This window comes from Chlorocebus sabaeus, chromosome X (assembly GCF_047675955.1).
Source record: "Chlorocebus sabaeus isolate Y175 chromosome X, mChlSab1.0.hap1, whole genome shotgun sequence".
Lineage (NCBI taxonomy): Eukaryota > Metazoa > Chordata > Mammalia > Primates > Cercopithecidae > Chlorocebus > Chlorocebus sabaeus.
In genome coordinates this window covers 151,085,109-151,104,199 of record NC_132933.1, presented here as the reverse complement: position 1 = coordinate 151,104,199, position 19,091 = coordinate 151,085,109, and the positions used below count along the sequence as shown (strand labels likewise).

The 19,091-nt window shown below is 59.5% G+C and overlaps 1 protein-coding gene across 1 annotated transcript; it reads left to right on the top strand.

Annotated features, from left to right (window-relative positions):
- The first annotated feature begins 1,831 nt into the window (after nt 1-1,831).
- AKAP17A (A-kinase anchoring protein 17A) lies at nt 1,832-12,377 on the top strand. Its single transcript, XM_073013907.1, has 5 exons — nt 1,832-2,205; nt 2,872-3,652; nt 4,688-4,836; nt 8,986-9,226; nt 10,450-12,377. Exons 2-5 carry the CDS (start codon nt 2,891-2,893, stop codon nt 11,383-11,385), a joined length of 2,088 nt encoding a protein of 695 aa, XP_072870008.1. The 5' UTR covers nt 1,832-2,205; nt 2,872-2,890; the 3' UTR covers nt 11,386-12,377.
- Nucleotides 12,378-19,091: the final 6,714 nt, after the last annotated feature.

The following is a 19,091-nucleotide window of genomic DNA, read 5'->3' as shown; positions in this document are numbered from 1 at the left end:
AATAATTAACAATTCAATTAATAATTAACCAGCAATGTATAATATGTGATTCTATAATTACGTCATAGAATATGATATCTAATTTATACATAAATTATATTCTTCAAGTATATTACACACAATTTGCAAGTATAGAATCCCGTTACAGGATCCTATTATATTTCAGAATTTTATTACAGATATTTGACTCTATAATTGGAATTTAGACCCCACACCGACCTCCCTTCCTGTTTGGCTTAAGGGCGATGACCGCAGACCCTGGCCCAGGGACGTTCCCTGGTTACCCGCAGGCAGGTGGCCGCATGGGGGGGAGGGGGGGGAGGAACTGGCCTGGCGCACGCGCAGTGCAAAAGGCCGGGCTCCCGGAAGTCCCGCCTTCTAGGGCGGGGCCAGGACCAGGAGGAGAAACCTGGTGTCGCCGCGCGGCCGCTTCCGCGAGCTCTCGCGCCGGAACCGGAAATGCGTCACAGAGGGCGGGCGGCGACGGCGGTGGCGGCGTCGGAGGCGCCTCCAGGGGACGGTGGCGGCGCCGGGTGTTGAGGCCGCGCCTGTCCGGGGGTCGTCGGGGGACGGCGGGAGCTTGGGCCAGCGGCGGCGGCGGCCTGGGACGCAGGCGGAGCCCCGCGCAGGTGAGTGCCGCCCCCGGGCCGCCCGGGCCTGGCGAACGCTTCGCTGGTCGGACCGGGCCCGGGGGGCCGGAGCTTGGGAGGCGGGGCTGGGGCCTGGGGGGCGGGGCCTGGGGGCTCGGAGGGGACGGGGCTGGGGTTGGGGGGCGTGGGGTGGCCTCGGGGGGCTGAGAGCGCCGGGGGAACCGGGGGGCTGGGGAGGTCTGCGGTCGGGGTCCGGGGGTCCCGGGAAGTAGGGGTGGGGGCTGGGCCCGGGGGGGCCGGAGCTTGGGAGGCGGGGCTGGGGCCTGGGGGGCGGGGCCTGGGGGCTCGGAGGGGACGGGGCTGGGGTTGGGGGGCGTGGGGTGGCCTCGGGGGGCTGAGAGCGCCGGGGGAACCGGGGGGCTGGGGAGGTCTGCGGTCGGGGTCCGGGGGTCCCGGGAAGTAGGGGTGGGGGCTGGGCCCGGGGGCCCAGGGCTTGGGGGGCGGGGCTGGGGCCTGGGGGGCGGGGCCTGGGGGCTCGGAGGGGACGGGGCTGGGGTTGGGGGGCGTGGGGTGGCCTCGGGGAGCTGAGAGCGCCGGGGGCCGTACGGGGGAACCGGGGGGGCTGGGGAAGTCTGCGGTCGGGGTCCGGGGGTCCCGGGAAGTAGGGGTGGGGGCTGGGCCCGGGGGCCCAGGGCTTGGGAGGCGGGGCTGGGGCCTGGGGGGCGGGGCCTGGGGGCTCGGAGGGGACGGGGCTGGGGTTGGGGGGCGTGGGGTGGCCTCGGCGGGCTGAGAGCGCCGGGGGCCGTACGGGGGAACCGGGGGGGCTGGGGAGGTCTGAGGTCGGGGTCCGGGGGTCCCGGGAAGTGGGGGTGGGGGCTGGAGCGGTTCCCGGGACTCCACCGAGGGAGCTGAGGCCTGGAGCGGTCTCGGGGGGCTGGGAGCTCGGGGGACCGGATGGGGGTCCCCAGGGTTCGGCGAGCGGGAGACTGGGAGGCCTGGGACTAGCGGACGTGGCGCTGCGGTCGCTCCCAGGTCTACACTGGGAAGCCAGGGGCTGTCCGGGGGTTTCGGAGGCGGGGGCTTTGGGGCTCATCCAGGAGTGCGGTGACCGAGGGGCGGGGGGTACCGAGTGGCCGAGGGCCTGAGAGTGCGTGGGGCCTTTCAGGGGGGACCAGGGGCAGCCCGAGGCTATGCTGGGGGGCTGCGGTAGGTGGGAAGACCAGGAGCAGCGCAGGGTACCGGGCGTTGGACAGCCAGGTGTACCGGGGTGGTCGGGGGCGCTGGAGGCCACAGTGGGGAGGGTTCCTCGGTGGTGTACTTGCTGGGGCCGCCTGGGTTCCGGGGGGAGGGTTCGCTGGTCTCTGCCCAGGCTGGAGCCCCTCCCTCGTGCCCCACTGACCTTTTCTGATAGCTTTTCCACACTCCCTCCCTTCTTTCGCGCCTCCCACCTCGGGCTTGGGCGAGGAGGCCGTGTCCTGGGCCTGGCAGGAAGCCTCCAGGTGGATGTGGTGGGCGGCCGGGCCGGAGGCGGTCACCTGGGATGTTCAGTGAAGCTTCCTCTGCTTGCAGCTGGCCGTCAGGAAGTGGCTGCCTGTCAGCTCCGTAGGGAAGAGCGGTGGGTTAAAGAAGGTGGGTGGGTGGAGGAAGAAGGCGCAGATGGGGGACTCTGGCCCCCAACTTTCGGAACGTTCCTTGTACTTTGTGGCTTTGAGTGGGTTAAAGCTGGGAGACGTCTGGCCTTCGTGGAGATGACTAGGGTTCATGGTTCTGGATTGTTTTCGTAGCCGGAGACTTCCTGTTTTATCAGTGCAAGTACAGGGCCGCCGCCCCCTCCGCAAAGCCTTTCCAGATGCCTGCAGCTGTGCTCTCCCTGGCCCCTTCCCTTCCCTCCAGTGTCTTTCTGCTCCTTCCCGTGGAGCTAGGCGTTTGTAGCTTCCCCGTCCCTACTTGACCTGTGTGTGGGGTCTGGTCGTGCTCAGCTTCCTATTCTTCAGGCCTTGGGAGCTGCTGGGTGCTGGATGTACGGTGTCGGCCAAGGCTTCGACACTAACCTGTTCTTTATCAGCTCGGCTTTTTCCCCTTTAGTGTACGCTTAATGATTTCAAAAAGTAAGAAACTCCGTTGAGATGGTTTTTAACAAAGGAGAAACCAGTCTCTGACACGGCAGAGAGACACTGTCGTTTCTCTTCTCCGAGTCCCAAGGTGCCGGCTGGTGTGGCCCCTCCTCCTTGGCGGGGGAGCCGGTGGGGCCGACGCTGACCGTCTGCATCTTCTGTTTCAGGCCCGAGGTCCCGGAGGCTATGGCAGCGGCTACCATCGTGCACGACACGTCTGAGGCCGTGGAGCTCTGCCCCGCGTACGGCTTGTACCTGAAGCCCATCACCAAGATGACCATCAGCGTGGCGCTCCCGCAGCTGAAGCAGCCGGGGAAGTCCATCTCCAACTGGGAGGTGATGGAGAGGCTGAAGGGCATGGTGCACAACCACCAGTTCTCCACGCTGCGTATTTCCAAGAGCACCATGGACTTCATCCGCTTCGAGGGGGAGGTGGAGAACAAGAGCCTGGTCAAGTCTTTCCTGGCCTGCCTGGACGGCAAGACCATCAAGCTCAGCGGCTTCTCCGACATCCTGAAGGTGCGCGCGGCCGAGTTCAAGATCGACTTCCCCACCCGCCACGACTGGGACTCCTTCTTCCGCGACGCCAAGGACATGAACGAGACCCTGCCGGGAGAGCGGCCGGACACCATCCACCTGGAGGGGCTGCCCTGCAAGTGGTTCGCCCTGAAGGAGTCGGGCTCCGAGAAGCCCAGCGAGGACGTCCTGGTCAAGGTGTTTGAGAAGTTCGGGGAGATCCGGAACGTGGACATCCCCATGCTGGACCCCTACCGGGAGGAGATGACGGGCCGCAACTTCCACACCTTCAGTTTCGGGGGGCACTTGAACTTCGAGGCCTACGTGCAGTACCGCGAGTACGTGGGCTTCATCCAGGCCATGAGCGCTCTGCGCGGGATGAAACTCATGTACAAGGGCGAGGACGGCAAGGCCGTGGCCTGCAACATCAAGGTGAGCTTCCTCCCTCGGGCGGCTTCCTTCCAGCAGGGTCAGTAGATCGCTCCCAGCCACACCGCTTAGGCTGTGGGGACCTCCCCTGAGTAAAACGACAGCAACAGCCCCGTTCCCGTTGAATTTCAGAGACACAGGCGTGAGGTCGAGTAGGGGGTCCGTGCTGTGGTTTTGGAAATTCGGTATCTGAAGGAAGATGTCTAGTAGGTGAGGGTTGGACTCTCAGGAACGAACCTGGCCTTCCCAGAATGCTCCCTGAAACTTGGGATTAACGTTCCCTTAAGCCTCAGGTGCTGTTTGTTTTTGAGACAGAGTCTCGCTCTGTCGCCCAGGCTGGAGTGCAGCGGTGCGATCTCGGCTCACTGCAACCTCCTCCTCCTGGGTCCGAGCGATTCTCCTGCCTCAGCCTCCCGAGTAGCTGGGACTACAGACGCGTGCCACCACGCCTGGCTAATTTTTGTATTTTTAGTAGACAGGATTTCGCCGTATTGGCCAGGCCGGTCTCGAACTCCTGACTTCGTGATCTGCTCGCCTCAGCCTCCCAAAGTACTGGGATGACAGGCGTGAGCCACCGCGCCCGGCCTTGCCTCATGTGTTTCGACCCATGTTGGCTTCGCGGTGACAAATGAACCAGCCTCCTGGAGGAGGTTTTGTGGCCTTAAGATGTGCCCCATGGGCATGGGCAGGAGGCCCCGGGGTGGCTGTGGCCACAGGAGATGGTGGAGCCGGGTAGCGGAAGGGGAACTGTGTCTTGCCGCGGTGGCACGTCACTTGTGTCCAGTAAGTGGCGAGGGGTAGTTGGTGTTCCTCGTAACTCCGTGGGATGAGCTAAGTCTTGAGCCACTGATGGTGACTTGGAGGGATTAGTTTGGCTTCTGGGCCCCACTGTCTGGGTCTGCACTGGACGTGAGTGGTGAGCGGGCGCTCAGGCTCTGAGGACTCGGCCCTGCGGCCCGGGACAGGGAGAGGGCGCCTGGCCGTGTGTCTGGGGGGCTTTGGGGGAAGGCCGTCTCACACTGTTTTTTGCTTTTAAAGGTTTCTTTTGATTCGACCAAACACCTGAGTGATGCGTCAATTAAGAAGCGGCAGCTGGAGAGGCAGAAGCTTCAGGAACTGGAGCAGCAAAGAGAAGAACAGAAGCGCAGAGAGAAGGAAGCGGAGGAGAGGCAGCGAGCGGAGGAAAGGTACCTTCTGCGGGAGGGGCCCTCGGCGCTGGTGTCCGGCACCTGGGAGTGTGCGCAGACTCGTGTGCGTGTGTATGCATGTATTCCTGTGTGTGTGTGTGCACGCTTGTGAGCTTGTGTGTACCTGTGTGCATGGAGGCACGTGTACCTGTAGCACGCATGCCTGTGAACTGGTGTGTGTACTTTGTATGTACGTATGTGTGCCCGCGTGTGCCTGTGCGTCTGTGCACCCGTGCCTGTGTGCATGCGTGCTTGTGAGTACCCCGCGTCCATGTGTGTACCTGTGTGCGTATGTACACGTGTGTGCCCGTGCTTCTGCGTCTGTGCACACGTGCCTGTGAGCTCGTGTGCATACCTGTGTATGTACGCATGTGTACCCACGTGTGTGCCTCTGCGTCTGTGCACACGTGCCTGTGTGTGCATGTGTGTGAGCTCGTGTGTGTACCTGTGTATGTACGCATGTGTACCCGCGTGTGTGCCTCTGCGTCTGTGCACACATGTGCCTGTGTGTGCATGTGTGTGAGCTCGTGTGTGTACCTGTGTATGTACGCATGTGTACCCGCGTGTGTGCCTCTGCGTCTGTGCACACATGTGCCTGTGTGTGTGCGTGCGTGCCTGTGAGCTCGCGTACCTGTGTGCATGTGTGTACGTGTGTGTGTATGTATGCATGTGTGCCCACGTGTGTGTGCGCCTCTGCATCTGCACACAGCACACATATGCCTGTGTGCATGCTTGTGTGCCTGTGACCCTGTGTGTGTACTTGTGTGTGCGCACGTATGGGTGTGTGTGCATGCCTGTGGGTGCGCAGCTGTGCACGTGAGGACCTGCGTGAGTGGCTGTTTGAGACGCAGCAGAATATGCGTGTTTCTGTTGGTTTTCCTGTCATACATCATGGTCTGACGTGATCTGCCGGTTCCCGGGACCGCGTCTTTCCGGAAGAGCCACCTCTTCTCCCTCCACACGCTGTTCACATATCCCACTGAAACAAGCAGAATGCCTTGGCCGTTTGCAAGTTTGCATTTCGGTCGAGGCTACATTTACAAAATGAAGTAGAGGGTTGATGGTGATGGTCAGATTTAAAACAAAACAAAAAACCATCGGATAAAAACCCGGTTTCACTTAAGAGGCCTTTAAAGCAATGGCCTGAGTTGTTCACTGCGGTGGGGGTACCAAAGACAACCTCAGGTCACTCTTTGTAGCCCTTTTTATCTTCTTAGCATTGCAGGAGGGAACCAACAACTTGCTGTGAATCCCGTGAGGCGGATTCCTCGTTGTCCTTCTCCATCCCTCCTGCTGTGCCCTCTTAGGCAGATTCCTCCTCCTGCTCCTCTTCCTCCTCCTTCTCCATCTCCTCCTCCATCCCCCCACCAGGCTGTGCCCTCCGAGGACTTCAGTGCGTCCTGCACGTCTGTTGCGCTTCGTGTCGCCGATACCAGTCTGGGATGTGTTGGACTTGGCTGGGGGCCTCCGGTGGGACCGAGTTGGTCCATTGTGTTTCCGTTTCTCACTGCTTTATGTGACGCTGGTGCCAGTGTGTTGATGTGTGTGGCGGGTGATGTTTGCACAGGAGTCCCGGCACTGAACTCCTGGGAGCAGGGCCGTCCTGCCCTTGGTGTTCTTTATATAGCCCCCGTTGCCTCCCGAGGGGAGAGTGGGGCTGAGGGCTCCTTAGATGAGGCAGGTGCAGCATGTAAGTGAGTGGCCGTGAATGGGCTGGGGGGCCCAGGTCAGCCGTCAGGAGCCCCAGGACCCAAGGCAGGCAGTACACAGAGGCCGACACCCTGGGAGAACTGGACGTGCTGCTGTGTCGCCATCCTGGGAGGGGCGGTTCGGATGTGGGGTTGAGTCAGGGTCCCCTGTGTCAGCCACTGTCAGGCTGGCCAGGACACCGGGGTGGGAGGCAGTCCTGGGACATTACAGGGACTCTTCCACGGTGCAGACACAGCCCAGGCCTGGCTGAATGTGCCTGTCCACGTGCTGGAAGTGGGAGTGGGACTCAGAGCCTCGGACCTCTCAGTCTTGCAGGACTGTCCCCGCAACATTTCAGAAAGCAGCGTGGGGGTGAGGAGAAGCTGCATCCTTGATCTTTCCCTGAGGACAGATGGGCGTCGGAGAAGTGAAGTGGGTCTCTGCAGGGAAGAGGCCCCGTCCTCCTGGCCAGACCACAGAGGGCCTGGGGGACGCGGGGCCAGGCCATGAGCTTCTCCACAGCAGGACAGGGTGGCTGGAGCCCTGGGGGAGGGCCGGCCCGTCGTCAGCGAGAGCTGGGCGGGAGGGCTCCAGGCTGGCCCGTGGAGCTGTCCTTCCCCACGCAGGGCCGTACTCGCCCCTGCTGCCCCCCGTCGTTCCTCAGAGGCTGAGCATGAGAGGAGGTCCAGGGCAGCCTCCGGGTTTCTCTCTGGTGGGTGGAAATGAGGCGTGTTTGTTTGGCCCTCACAGGTGACTTGGAGCTTGATGAGTGCTGTCCCCTGAAAGCTGCCCAGCCTTGAGGCGTCGGTGTGAGTCCCACCTAAGGGCGTGCTATGTGCTGGGCTGCCCGGAGCCGTCCTCTGAGCTCGTGGGGCGGTGACAGCTCACTGGGCAGTTAAAACGTTCAGCACATGGAACTGCTTGAGGACCTTCATACCCCGGCCGGAGACTGTGTGGATCGCTGCCTGGCCGTCAGCACCTGGCCTGGCTCCCTCCTTGGGGTGGTGGAGAGTGGGACGCCTTTTCTCCCGGTCTGCTTCTCCTCATCCCCGTGTCTCCTCTCCCCTTGGTGTCTCTGCGGGTCTACGTCATCCCGTCAGGCCTGCTCGGGTTCCTCGGTGCTGCTTAGAGCTGCACACAGGGCTTCCAGGCCACTCTTTTTTTTTTTTTGTTGAGACGGAGTCTCGCTCTGTCGCCAGGCTGGAGCGCAGTGGTGCGATCTTGGCTCCCTGCAAGCTCCACCTCCCGGGTTCAAGCGATTCTTCTCATTCTTCTGCCTCAGCCTCCCAAGCAGCTGGGATTACAGGTGCCCGTCACCATGTCCGGCTAATTTTTGTATTTTTAGTAGAGACCGGATTTCACCGTGTTGACCAGGATGGTCTTAATCTTTGTGATCTACCCGCCTCGGCCTCCCAAAGTGCTGGGATTATAGGCGTGAGCCACTGCGCCCGGCCCGGGCCACTCTTACCAGGTCTTGCTGTGTTTCGTCGCCGCTGGGCTGCTGGGGCAGGGGTCCCTCCCCGTCCAGCTGTGTGTGTGGTCGCCGCCCTGCTTGTTGAGGTCATGGGTGATCGTCACCCAAGGAAGTGTGCTGGCGTTGAGTGCAATCGGATGAAGCCATGTGCCGCTCCCCTGGGAAGGGCCCCTCCTGCCCTGCTCCCTCGACAGACGCCCTCTCCACAGCCCCAGGCAGCCGGGCTGGCGGTTTTGTGCCGTCGTGGGTGGGCCCTTTCTAGAATTTCACAGAACGGGGATCTGTGCGGTCTGTTGTCTTCAAGGCCGGATTGTCCACTTGGCTCTGGGGCAGGGCTCTGCACGGCGCGTGTCCCTCGTCCTCCTCCCTGGTGCCCGGGGCCGCCTCCCTGGTGTGCACGCATTCTGACCTTCACCCGTGATTTTTAGAAAGCTTTCCTGTGGAGCTGGAACCTGCTTCCTGGGGCCCCTGCTGTTTGTGCTCAGTGCTGTCCTCTGGACGGATGCAACAGCCGAAGCCGGGCGCCTCACGTGGTTTGGTGGCCATCTGCGTCCTTCTGCCGTGCGCTGTTTCCGCATTGGGGCGCTGGCCTTTCCTCGGTGGCGGCCACAGATGCCGCACCCCAAGGATCTTCCGCAGTTTCTTGAGTTGTTGCCGATGCTCTTTCCGCCGTCCGTCCGTCTTTCCCCTGGCTGGGGCGTGGCTTTTGATGTGGTCGATCCGCTGGTCGTTTTCTTCGTGGTTTCGGGGTTGGGTCACGCTTAGCAGGATGGTGTGTTGGAAGATCACGGAGGTCCTCGCCCGGCTCACTCCTTCCACCTCTCGGGCTGCTTTGAGTCAGCCGAGGCCCACTTTGGGATAAAGAGTTAAATGCTTAATCGTTTGACTGTGGCCTTTTCCCCCTTGTGTGAAAAGCCACTTGTATGGCGTATCATGTGTTGGCTACAGCTGCTATCTGTGACAAACCCCCGGTGTGTTCCACGCAGGAAACAGAAGGAGCTGGAAGAGCTGGAGCGAGAGAGGAAAAGAGAAGAGAAGCTTCGCAAGAGGGAGCAGAAGCAGAGGGACCGCGAGCTGCGCCGGAATCAGAAGAAGCTGGAGAAGCTGCAGGCAGAGGAGCAGAAGCAGCTGCAGGAGAAGATCAAGCTGGAGGAGCGCAAGCTGCTGCTGGCCCAGAGGAACCTGCAGTCCATCCGGCTCATCGCCGAGCTGCTCAGCAGAGCCAAGGTACCCGGGGGCTCCCTCTGCCGCCGCCAGCCGCACCCGGGCTGCCCTCGGTGCCCTCCCCTGAAACGCGGGTGGTGTCACGGCGCCGTTTCCCCGCTGGCCGCAGCTGTACCCACAAAACCAGCTTTAGTGCCGAGGATGACGGCTCCTGCCCGGTAGGGTGTAGCACTTGTCTGTCGTTCCCGATGGTTTCAGAGCTGTGATCGTTTCCTTTCGCAAAGCTGGTGCACTCAGGTTCCCCGGGCAGGCTGGCAGCCCCCCGGGGGCTGGGGCAGACGCTCTCTGTTTCCTTTGGGTCCGGGCAGTGACGGAGAGTGCGGGGGGCCGCTCTCTCTGGCCCGTGCCTGTGTGTGTGGTCAGCTGGCCTGGCTGTGACCTCACCAGTGGCCCAGAGCAGAGGGGCAAGGTGGGCTGGGTGGAGGGCTGAGCACGCAGAGGCGGCCTGCCGTGGGCCCGGGTCCCTCCTGCGCCGTGTGAGCCTGGCCGGTCTCACCAGCGCCGGTACTGACGACCCCCTCAGCACCAAGAGCCTCCTTGCTCCTCCTGCAGGCACGACGGGTAACTCCCATGAGCCCGGGGCCAGGGCCCAGAGACAGACAGACCTCCCCAGGACAGACGTCCCCAGCACGCTCCTTGTCCTCAGGAGGGCTGCGTCCCCCTGGAGTGCAGCGCGGGGCGACCCCATAACCTGTTGTCTGATTACAGTTGTGCTAAGTCCCCGGGAAGGAGCATGACGAGAGGCTGAGACATGTGTGGCAGCCCAGTCCTTACCTCATGGTGAATATTGAAGACACTAACCCAGGCTAGGCCAGGCTCGCCCCGCGGCGGCGGCGGCGGCGGCGGCGTGTGTCTGCGGCGTCATTTCGGCTCCCTGCTGCCGGCGGCCGCTTGTGACCTAACTCCAGGCCCCTGCGCGCAACGTGGCGGGGCTCCCGGCAAGGCCCGGCTCTGCCCGAGAGGCGCGCCCCGGAGCTGTGCCCAGTCGCTTTGCCAAGGGGTTTCCTTCGCACTCAGACGCATGACGGCCCCCGGTGTGGCCGAGGGATGGACGGGCTGGCCCTGGCTCGCCGTAGGAGACGCCCCCGCCCCAGGGCTGGAGTCCAGCCAGGCCGCTGATCCTGCCTCCCCAGGCCATGGGGCCTCCACACACCGTCCCAGCTCCTCTCCCCGTGTCCGGCCGGGCTCAGGAGTCAGGCTCAGCCGCGCTTTCCTCTTCCCTGCAGGCCGTGAAGCTCCAGGAGCAGGAGCAGAAGGAGGAGAAGCTGCGGCTGCAGCAGCAGGAGGAGCGGCGGCGGCTGCAGGAGGCCGAGCTGCGGCGCGTGGAGGAGGAGAAGGAGCGCGCGCTGGGCCTGCAGCGGAAGGAGCGGGAGCTGCGCGAGCGGCTGCTGAGCATCCTGCTGAGCAAGAAGCCGGACGACGCCCACGCACACGACGAGCTGGGCGTGGCGCACGCCGACCTGCTGCAGCCGGTCCTGGACATCCTGCAGACCGTGTCGTCCGGCTGCGTGAGCGCCGCCGCGCTGCACCCCCTCGGGGGCCCGCTCCCCGCCAGTGCCCCCAAGGAGACCGCGGCCCACCCGGAGGCCGACGGCGCTCCCAGAAGCGTGAACGGCAGCGTGGCCGAGGAGGCCCCGTGCCGGGAGGGTCAGAGCTCCTGCCGCGCGGCCCCCGAAGACGGCTCTCCGGAGAAGCGGTGCCCCGGCGGCGTCCTCGCCTGCATTCCCGACAACACCCAGCAGCCCAAGGGCCTCCCTGCCTGCGAGCAGAACGTCTCCAAAAAGGACACCCGGTCGGAACAGGACAAGTGCAACCGGGAGCCCAGCAAGGGCCGGGGCCGGGCCGGCGCAGACGGGCTGGAGGAGCGGCACAAGCGGGAGAGGAGCCGGGCCAGGCGGGCGGCCAGCAGGGAGGACGGGCGGCCGCGCAAGGAGCGGCGGCCCCACAAGAAGCGCGCCTACAAGGATGCCAGCCCCCGCCGGCGCAGCGCCAGCCCGGACCACACCCGGCCCCGGAGGTCCCACAGCAAAGACAGGCACCGCAGGGAGCGCAGCCGGGAGCGCAAGGGCAGCGCCAGCAGGAAGCACAGCCGCCACCGCCGCCGGAGCGAGCGCTCGCGCTCCCGGTCCCCGAGCAAGCACCGCAGTACCTGGAACAGGTAATGACGGGCGCGGCCTCCCCGTGGCCTGTCCGGGAAGGACCAGGACCTGCTCCAGCGTCCTGGCCGCTCCTGGGCCGCTCTCCGTCCACCCCCTGCAAAGCTAAGACCCTCCCGCAGCCAGGAGCGTCCAAGGAGCCCGCTGGCGAAGAAGGAAGACACCAGGCTTTCGAGATCCATCTTTCTTCACTCTCCGCAGCGTACTCGGCACTTCAGTTTCCAGCAGCTAGTCCTCTAAAACTGGATCCCATAGCTTTCATACGGCCAGTCCCCTCTCAGTCAGGAAAACCGCACGGACCGACAGGCGTGAGAAGGGCAGAGCTGCCGCGTTCATCCTCCCCACGCCGGGATCTCTGTGTCTGCTTGGCGACCTGCCCGCGTGCACGGCCCAGGAGGTGCACCTGACGCAGCACGGGAGACTCCGCGAAGGTGGGGACCACCGGAGTCGCACCCGCACTAGAAAGAAAAGAAAAAGCGTTGCCCTGGTGATTCCTCCCCCCTCCAGCTTTGTGATTTTAACTGATCGGGAAACGCAGGTTGGGTGGGATGTGCCCAAACGTGATGCTGACGTTGAGTCACGGGTGAGGAACGTACAAGTCCTTTGAGATCAAAACCCAAACAAACGGGCCATTGTTTTTAAGGCGTCGGTGTGCAGGGAATAGTACCCAATGCTCTGATGCTCCTTAACTTCCAAAACACTCACTTTTTACAACTTCGAGGAATTACGCATAAAAAACGGGGGTGAAAAAGCTTTGGTTTCTAGTAAAGGTTAGTGCGTGTGGTTTTTTTAAGAAGCTGTTTTGCTAAATTATTTTTACTTGGAATGTTTCAAACAGATTTCAGGCTGCAAACTTGTTAAGTTTTATAATCATTCGCTTCTCCGAGTGAAGCCCAGAAGTACTTAAAAATAGCTGTAACGTTCGCGTTAGGAAAGATGGTGTTTATTCCAGTTTGCATTTTTATGGTGAAATAAAATCCTTTTCCAATGAACTGAAATTTTTCACGCTTACGGTTTTTGTGTGTTTATGCGCCTTGGACTGCGTTATTCCGCTGATTCTAGCCAAGTGTGTGTCAACCCAACGGAAACCGTTCACTTTTCCTAGAACGGCTGATTCGGTGATCGTACATCTCACAGCTCTCCCGGGGCTGTACGGTAGTCACCTTCTGAGAGGAGAGTCCTGGGTCCTAAGACGCATGAAATTTGTTTGCTGAGAACATAAACTTAGCCAAATTTAGAAAACCAATCTTTTTTAAAACCAAGGAGCTGTTTTTAATGCACATTTAAAAGACGGTGGTTCTTCTCCTCACCGAACGTAGTGGTCATAGGTAGTAGTGTAAGCGCTGCCTGGTTGACCCAGGGTGGAATAGTCCCTTCCTCTGTTTAGTTAAATCACACACCTCCTTGGGGACTGGAGGGCTGGAGACGTGCCTGTCCCACCCCCAAGCTCATATCGCTCGCGGATAGATGAGCAAATGGCTCCGTCTTGCCCGTGACCAGACACGAAGTGTTTGCAAACATGGGCCTGTCAGAACTCTGTGCATCTGTATCGGTCTGTCCAGCCCAGCACTGAACTTTTGCCTGTTCCGCAGCTGTAAGAACATTGCCAGGACCGGGTGTGGTGGCTCACGCTTGTAATCTCAGCACTTTGGGAGGCCGAGGCAGGTGGTTCACCCGAGGTCAGGAGTTCAAGACCAGCCTGGCGCCCCATCTCTACTAAAAACAAAAAATTAGCTGGGCGTGGGGCTGGGCGCCTGTCATCCCAGCTACTCGGGATTCCGAGGTAGGAGAATCGCTTGAACCCGGGAGGTGGAGGTTGCAGTGAGCCGAGATTGCGCCACTGCACTCCAGCCTGGGTGACTAGAGCGAAACTCCAAGTCAAAAAAAAAAAAAATGTTGCCAGGACCAGGCGCTGCTCTGGGCACCTGGTATATGGTGCCGGAAAAGACAGCGCTGTCTGCAGCCCTGTGGGTTTGTGAATGTGTAGATACAGGGATGAGAAGTCCCAGTGACAGCTGCTGGAGCAAGCTGTGTGCGCAAGGTGGAAGGGTGGACGTGGTGTGTCTGAGATCAAGAAGTGAACGTGGCCGGGGAAAGGAGTAGGCGGAAGACACGCAGGAAAAGGTGGACGTGGAGCTGATCGCACACGTGAGGCTGATCCACGCCAGACTTTTGGGACGAGAAGCAAGAGGGCTGTAAGCTGGGAGTGTGACGTGCTGGTGGACTGGGCTAGGCGTTGATGGGAGAGGAGAAGGTGGCAAAACTTCGATGCGTGTTGCCTTGTGATACATTGGACGTGGACGGTCTAGGAAAGCTGGAGAGCACCACCCCCAGGCCGATAGAATGGGTATCTATGGAAGAGATTTAGGAATCTGAACTCTTTCTCTTCTTTCTTTTCTCTTTCTCTGTCTCCTTCCTTCCTTCCTTCCTTCTTCCTTTCCTCCCTCACCTTCCTTCCTTCCCTCCTTCTTTCCTTCTTTCCTTCCTTGTTCCTTTCCTTCCTTCCCCCTCCCTACCTACTTCCCTCCCTTCCTTCCTTCCTCCTTCTTTCCTGCCTCCCTCTTCCTTCCTTCCTTCTTCCTTTCTTCCCTTCTCCCTCCCTACCTACCTTCCTTCTTCCTTTCCTCCCTCCCCCTTCGTTTCTTCCTCCTTTCTTCCCTTCCCCCTCCCTACCTACCTTTTTTCCTTCCTTCCTTCTTCCTTTCCTCCCTTCCCCCTCCCTCCCTACCTTCCTTCCTCTCCTCCCTCCCCCTTCCTTCCTTCCTTCCTTCCTTCTTCCTTTCCTCCCTTCCCCCTCCCTACCTACCTCCCTCCCTCCCTTCCTTCCTTCTTCTTTCCTGACCCCCTCTTCCTTACTTCCTTCTTCCCTTCTCCCTCCCTACCTACCTACCTTCTTCCTTTCCTCCCTCCCCCTTCCTTTCTTCCTCCTTTCCTCCCTTCCTCCTCCCTACCTACCTTTTTTCCTTCCTTCTTCCTTTCCTCCCTTCCCCCTCCCTACGTTCGTTCATCCCTCCCTCCCTCCCTTCCTTCCTTCCTTCCTTCTTCCTTTCCTCCCTCACCTTCCTTCCTTCCCTCCTTCCTTCCTTCTTTTCTTCCTTCTTCCTTTCCTTCCTTCCCCCTCCCTACCTCCCTCCCTCCCTTCCTTCCTTCTTCTTTCCTGCCTCCCTCTTCCTTCCTTCCTTCTTCCTTTCCTCCCTTCCCCCTCCCTCCCTCCCTACCTTCCTTCCTTCCTTCCTCCTTTCCTCCCTTCCCCCTCCCTCCCTACCTTCTTTCCTTCCTCCTTCCCTCCCACTTCCTTCCTTCCTTCTTCCTTTCCTCCCTCACCTTCCTTCCTTCCCTCCTTCTTTCCTTCTTTCCCTCCTTGTTCCTTTCCTTCCTTCCCCCTCCCTACCTACTTCCCTCCCTTCCTTCCTTCCTCCTTCTTTCCTGCCTCCCTCTTCCTTCCTTCCTTCTTCCTTTCTTCCCTTCTCCCTCCCTACCTACCTTCCTTCTTCCTTTCCTCCCTCCCCCTTCGTTTCTTCCTTCCTCCTTTCTTCCCTTCCCCCTCCCTACCTACCTTTTTTCCTTCCTTCCTTCTTCCTTTCCTCCCTTCCCCCTCCCTCCCTACCTTCCTTCCTCTCCTCCCTCCCCCTTCCTTCCTTCCTTCCTTCTTCCTTTCCTCCCTTCCCCCTCCCTACGTTCATTCGTTCCTCCCTCCCTCCCTCCCTCCCTTCCTCCCTCCCTCCCTTCCTTCCTTCCTTCTTCCTTTCCTCCCTTCCCCCTCCCTACGTTCATTCCTCCCTCCCTCCCTCCCTCCCTTCCTTCCTTTCCTTCTCTCTTTCCTCCTTTCTTTTCTTTCTTTCATTTCTTAATTTCTCTCTCTTCTTATTTTTTGAGACAGGGTCTCACTCTGTCACCCAAGCTGGAATGCAATGGTGCAATCTCGGCTCACTGCAACCTCCGCCTCCCGGGTTCAAGCAGTTCTCCTGCCTCAGCCTTCCGAGTAGCTGGGATTACAGGCGAGTGTCACTACGCCCGGCTAATTTTTTGTATTTTTAGTAGAGACGGTTTCACCATGTTAGCCAGGATGGTCTTGATCTCCTGACCTTGTGATCCGCCCGCCTCAGCCTCCCAAAGCGTTAGGATTACAGGCGTGAGCCACCGCGCCCTGCCGGGAATCTGAACTTTAAACACTGTGCATTGATCCTCATGCATATTCAACTTGAAATATCACTGAGCTACAAAGCAGAAGTGTGAAGCAGTCTGGCTGCACGGCATGGGCTGATCCAGCTACTTACGAACTGATGACGGTGTTGTTGGCATCTCCAGCTGTCATTGGTTTCCTCTTTCTCCTTGCAGTTCTATCCATCTTTGCCTTTTGTATTTTGATGCTACGTTATTTGGTGCCTACAAGTTAAGGATTGTTACGTCATATGTCTCATTTCTGATGTCCCTTCTTTACCCTTGGCAATTTTCCTTCTGAAGTCTGTTTTAGATAGGAATCGGAAGGAAAGGAATTGGATAGAAATGGGTGTCCATGGCAATCTGAGGTCTAGCCCCCTGGACACGCACAGATGATGTCCGGCATGGCATGAGTGTGCTCACGAGTGCCTTTCAGGGAACGTTCTAAGGTCGAGGAATAAAGAACTGGTATTTATGGGCCGGGCGCGGTGGCTCACGCCTGTCATCCCAGCACTTTGGGAGGCCGAGGCGGGCGGATCACGAGGTCAGGAGATCGAGACCAGCCTGGCCAACGTGGTGAAACCCCGTCTCTACATAAAATACAAAAATTAGCCAGGCGTGGTGGCAGGTGCCTGTAGTCCCAGCTACCAGGGAGGCTGAGGCAGGAGAATCGCTTGAACCCGGGAGGTGGAGGTTGCCGTGAGCTGAGATCCGGCCACTGCACTCCAGCCTGGACAACAGAGCCAGACTCCATCTCAAAAATAAAGTATTTGTGTGTGTGTGTGAGACATTGCAGTGACTTATTGCAGTTACTTTTAGAGGCATGGGAGCAACAGGAAGAATGTAGATTCAGGAGCTAGAATGCCTGATTCTGAACCGTTTCCCCGAACAGCCTGCCTTCTGCAAGGTGAGGGGCGGGGGAGTGGGAGCTGTGTGTGGAACACACAGGTCAGCGTTTCTCTGGAACCTCCATCGTTTGGTTGGATCCTCTGAGGCTTGAGAAACATCAACACTGTGAGTTCAGGTTGGATTTTCCCTGTTACCAATACTTTTATTTTTTTTCTAGAAATTTCTCCCTCTCCCAGCCCCTCTCAGTGTCTCCCTCCTGTCTCGTCTCTCCTCTCTTAATCCTTCCTTCTCTCCTCTCGCCCAGCTTCCCCTCTGCTTCTCCTCTCTCCCGATCTCTGTTTTTGTCTCTCTTTGTCTCTCCTCTCTCTCTTTATTTTTTTGAGACGGAGTCTCGCTCTGTCTCCCAGGCTGGAGTGCGGTGGCGCGATCTCGGCTCACTGCAACCTCCGCCTCTTGGGTTCACGCCGTTCTCCTGCCTCAGCCTCCCAAGTAGCTGGGACTACAGATGCCCACCACCACGCCCGGCTAATTTTTCGTAGAGATGGGGTTTCACCGTGTCGGTCAGGCTGGTCTTGAACTCCTGACCTCGTGATCCGCCCGCCTCGGCCTCCCAAAGTGCTGGGATGACAGGCGTGAGCCACCGTGCCAGGCGGTCTCTCCTCTCTTTAATGCTTCCTTCTGTCTTCTTGCCCAGCTTCCCCTCTGCTCGCCCTCTCTCCTGATCTCTATTTTAGTCTCTCTTTGTCTCTCTCTGTCTTGTGATTTAGGGCATTTTGTGCTGAGTCCCTTTCTAGTAATTGGGATCATTATCTCATCATGGGTCATTAAAAATAGCCACAATTGGCCGGGCGCGGTGGCTCACGCCTGTCATCCCAGCACTTTGGGAGACTGAGGCTGGAGGATCACCTGAGGTCAGGAGTTCAAGACCAGCCTGGCCGACACGGTGAAATCCCATCTCTACGAAAAATACAAAAATTAGCCGGGTGTGGTGACAGGCACCTGTAGTCCCAGCCGCTCGGGAGGCTGAGGCAGGAGAATCACTTGAACCCGGGGGGCGGAGGTTGCAGTGAGCTGAGATCACACCACCGTCCTCTAGCCTGGGCAACAAAAGTGAAACTCTGTCTCAGAAATAATAATAACAAATAAATCCACAATGAATTTGAATTCCACCTGGCAGAACAGAAAAAGAATGGATTTATTCCAAAATAGGAGTCAGAACGTGTGATCCTCTCATTCATATCGTTTTATGATGCTTAGTTCTGAACTGATTTACCCATGTGTTCAGTTGGGATCTCAGGATGTCTTTTAGCCAAAAAAAATCAAACTTCTCCTGGCCGGGCGCGGTGGCTCACGCCTGTCATCCCAGCATTTTGGGAGGCTGAGGCGGGCGGATCACGAGGTCAGGAGATCGAGACCATCCTGGCGAACACGGTGAAATCCCGTCTCTACTAAAAATACAAAAATTAGCCGGGCGCGGTGGCAGGAACCTGTTGTCCCAGCTACTCGGGAGGCTGAGGCAGGAGAATGGCGTGAACCAGGGAGGCGGAGGTTGCAGTGAGCGGAGATCCAGGCACTGCACTCCAGCCTGGGCAACAGAGCGAGCCTCTGTTACCAAAACAACAACAACAACAACAACAACAAAAACCCAAAGCAACAGGACGTTACCCTGGGAGAATGGAGGGGCAGCCAGCTATTTTGCTGCAGTTGCCCCAGGGCAGGACTCACACACCTGATCGTCCGGGGCCAATCACCCCACAGGTGTCTCAGACACCACATATCCCCACCACATCCCAGCCTCCGTGCCCTACAAACCTGCCCAGCTCCCGGGTCTTCTGCATTCGGGGGCCGTGGGGATATCACGCTGGCCTGGCCAGGAGGGTCCCAGGCTCTTCTCAATCTCTCGGGCCCCTCCTCTCCTGCTGCCGCTGCCCCCGTGAGCCTGCGAGACCTGTAGGAAGCTTCAGGGGCCTGAGCCTCCAGGCCAGCCCTTCTCCTACTCCAGCCAACCCTCCAGGCCGCCCCTGCCCCTGTAGCAGGACTAGCCATGGACAAAAACCCCTCAGACACCAAGTGAAGAAAGGTCTCGGCTTTATTCGGCCGGGAGCGTCGGCAGACTCGCGTCTTAAGAGCCGAGCTCCCCGAAGACAGAGTTCCCGGCCCTTCGAAGGGCTTACAGCGCTAAGGGGTTCCACGTGAAAGGGTCGTGCTAGATGGAGAGCACATGGGGTTAGAGTCAGGGGGGGTTAATCTTTTAACCTCAGGCCTGGTCATCCGTGGCGCCCGGCTGGTCTTGCCGCTGACATCATTCCTGTTGTTTTTCAACTTTTATTTCCTCCTCCTCTTCAGAGACAGGAGACGGTAAGAGAAACGGCTTCTCTTCCCACCCCTACTTCAGGCAAACCTCCAGGCCACCCCTGCCCCTACTCCAGCTAACACTCCAGGAAACCCCTGTCCCTCCCTACTCCAGCTAAGACCCCAGCCTCCCCTGACCCTACTCCAGCTAAGACCCCAGGAAACCCCTGCCCCTACTCCAGCTAAGACCCCAGGCTTCCCCTGACCCTACTCCAGCTAAGACTCCAGGCCACCCCTGCCCCTACTCCAGCTAACACTCCAGGAAACCCCTGTTCCTACTCCAGCTAACACTCCAGGAAACCCCTGCCCCTCCCTACTCCAGCTAAGACCCCAGGCCTCCCCTGACCCTA

Excerpts from the sequence above, each read along its gene's own strand:
- AKAP17A (XM_073013907.1), top strand. The coding sequence starts at position 2,891 with ATGGCAGCGGCTACCATCGTGCACGACACGTCTGAGGCCGTGGAGCTC. Across the intron at positions 3,653-4,687 it reads CCGTGGCCTGCAACATCAAG|GTTTCTTTTGATTCGACCAA; the intron begins GTGAGCTTCCTC and ends TTGCTTTTAAAG. Across the intron at positions 9,227-10,449 it reads AGCTGCTCAGCAGAGCCAAG|GCCGTGAAGCTCCAGGAGCA; the intron begins GTACCCGGGGGC and ends TCTTCCCTGCAG.